Source organism: Octopus bimaculoides, chromosome 1 (assembly GCF_001194135.2).
Source record: "Octopus bimaculoides isolate UCB-OBI-ISO-001 chromosome 1, ASM119413v2, whole genome shotgun sequence".
NCBI classification, from domain to species: domain Eukaryota; kingdom Metazoa; phylum Mollusca; class Cephalopoda; order Octopoda; family Octopodidae; genus Octopus; species Octopus bimaculoides.
The window spans coordinates 85,857,126-85,859,091 of NC_068981.1; the positions used below are offsets into that span (position 1 = coordinate 85,857,126).

A 1,966-nucleotide genomic window follows, 5' to 3' on the forward strand; every position below is an offset into this window, starting at 1 on the left:
AATTGAATGTTGTGGTCAGCGATCTATCATATATACATATATAAATCCCATACATTTAATACAACCTTCAGTTAAATTGCATATATCTGCCACGTAAATAAGCATGAAATTTTCACAGTATTGCACTTATGCGCATGTGTTAAGTGATAGCTGATATCGACTTAGTTCAATTTTTAAAAAATCCACTTTTCACCACTGCCACTTCCACCACCATCACCATCTCCCTCCCTCTCTCTCTGCCTTTCTTTAACCTCACCATCAGAACATCACTCCTCTGCTAAAATTATATTTCTAACTCTCTCTATATCACTACTTTCAACTAACTTTTTTAACCACATAATAAATATTAGTTCCCCCTACTACACATCATAGACGTTCTTTTTCTCCCTCCCTCCTTCTGTCTCACTTTTCCCCTTATCTTTTTTCTCTCTCCTTTTTCTTTCTCCTCTCTCTCCCTTCAACTAATTACTTGAAACTGTTACAATTACATTCCCTCTACCTCACGTCATGGACGCTTCTCTCTTTCTCCCCCAGTTCTCTAATCACGTGAAAGCGTTACCGACCGGCTAAGTAACGCAATGACAAGCAAAATTATTATAAGACTAGTGTAACCGTGCCGTCAGAAATGATGACATGAAAATTATACGGAAAATAAAACTAAAAGATTACAACTTTTTTCTTAATAACTGTTTCAACACCACGTTTCTAGTGAAAACTCTACCACCAATGAAATTTGCCTTGTTTTGGATGGTTATGTACCAACATTTTAATATTATTACTGCTTCTACTTCTGCTCAATGCAACATAAAGTTGTCTCTGGCTGAATACTGGTGATGATAGGATGATGCCAACATTATTGGATCTCTGTTCTTGTGATTTGTTTATAGTTATTGTAAATGCTGGGATAACAAGAAACTGTCTATTCATACTAAAGAGAAGGGTTGTCTCACTGGGACGCAGGTTGATGCGCGGAATAAAGGCCACCTTTCTTACTTCCACTAAGTATTTTCCCATGAATGAAAAGATCTTTGATGGACAGCACTAAGATCCGGATCCTATTGAGTAAACCTGTCATTAGGTTCAGGGTCCTTAGCAACATGACTATTGAATGCCTCTTCAAGGTCAGTATATGAGGTGGCATCCCAGAAAGTGTCAGTGAATTTAAAAACTCCACTTCAACAATGGTGTCAACGTTTCTGCAGATTGTTGCCTCACCAGGCAATAATGACATTATATCAGTGTTTATGTGAAGATAATCTTTGTTTTTAGGTGTCAAAATGATTGTCGATGACACTCTTTCAACTGCCTCGTCATTGTCTAGTAATAATTCTTTCCCCAAAACTTCTCTAATAATGTTATTTGTAGATACCATGTTTTGGGGGATTTCTATGAGGTTTTCTTCCAGCCCTTCATTGTTGGAGAGGGTTCCATTTCCAACCGCCAAAAGCCACTTGTTGAAGTCATCTTGTCCAGTAATGCGCATATTTTCTGTCAAACTGAGTTTTGTTACGAAATGCCAGAGAGGAGATTGCTTAATTGAGGACTCAATTACTGCTGCATTGAATCCTCTTGGGATAACAAGAGCAGTATGTCTGAAGTCTATGCCAAGTAGCAGCACTTTTCCATCGAATGGTCTGGGGGAATTCATTATTTGCCTCAGCAACACATCAATGACTCTCAGAGCATTGTATGATAACACTGATGCTTCATCAATAATTAAAAGATGAGTCTGTTTTAATTTTTCAGATGATTGAAGGGATTCTCATGTGAGAGTTGGAACTATCATGTAATGGGACGGGTAGCTTGATTCCACTGTGAACAGTCCTTCCATAAATGAGCAAATCATCAGCTATACCTGTAGTAGCATTGGAAAGGACACACTTGTTTTGCCTTTTTAGAGAAGCTATCAATGTATTGTACAGGTAGGTCTTTCCCGTTCCTCCTGGGCCATCGAGGAAAAAGAATC

At 38.2% G+C, this 1,966-nt stretch overlaps 1 protein-coding gene across 1 annotated transcript; it reads right to left on the bottom strand.

The window, feature by feature from the left end:
• Positions 1-946: 946 nt before the first annotated feature.
• On the bottom strand, positions 947-1,648 carry LOC106868574 (uncharacterized). Its single transcript, XM_014913895.1, has one exon. It carries the CDS (start codon positions 1,646-1,648, stop codon positions 947-949), a length of 702 nt encoding a protein of 233 aa, XP_014769381.1.
• Between the last annotated feature and the right edge of the window lie 318 nt (positions 1,649-1,966).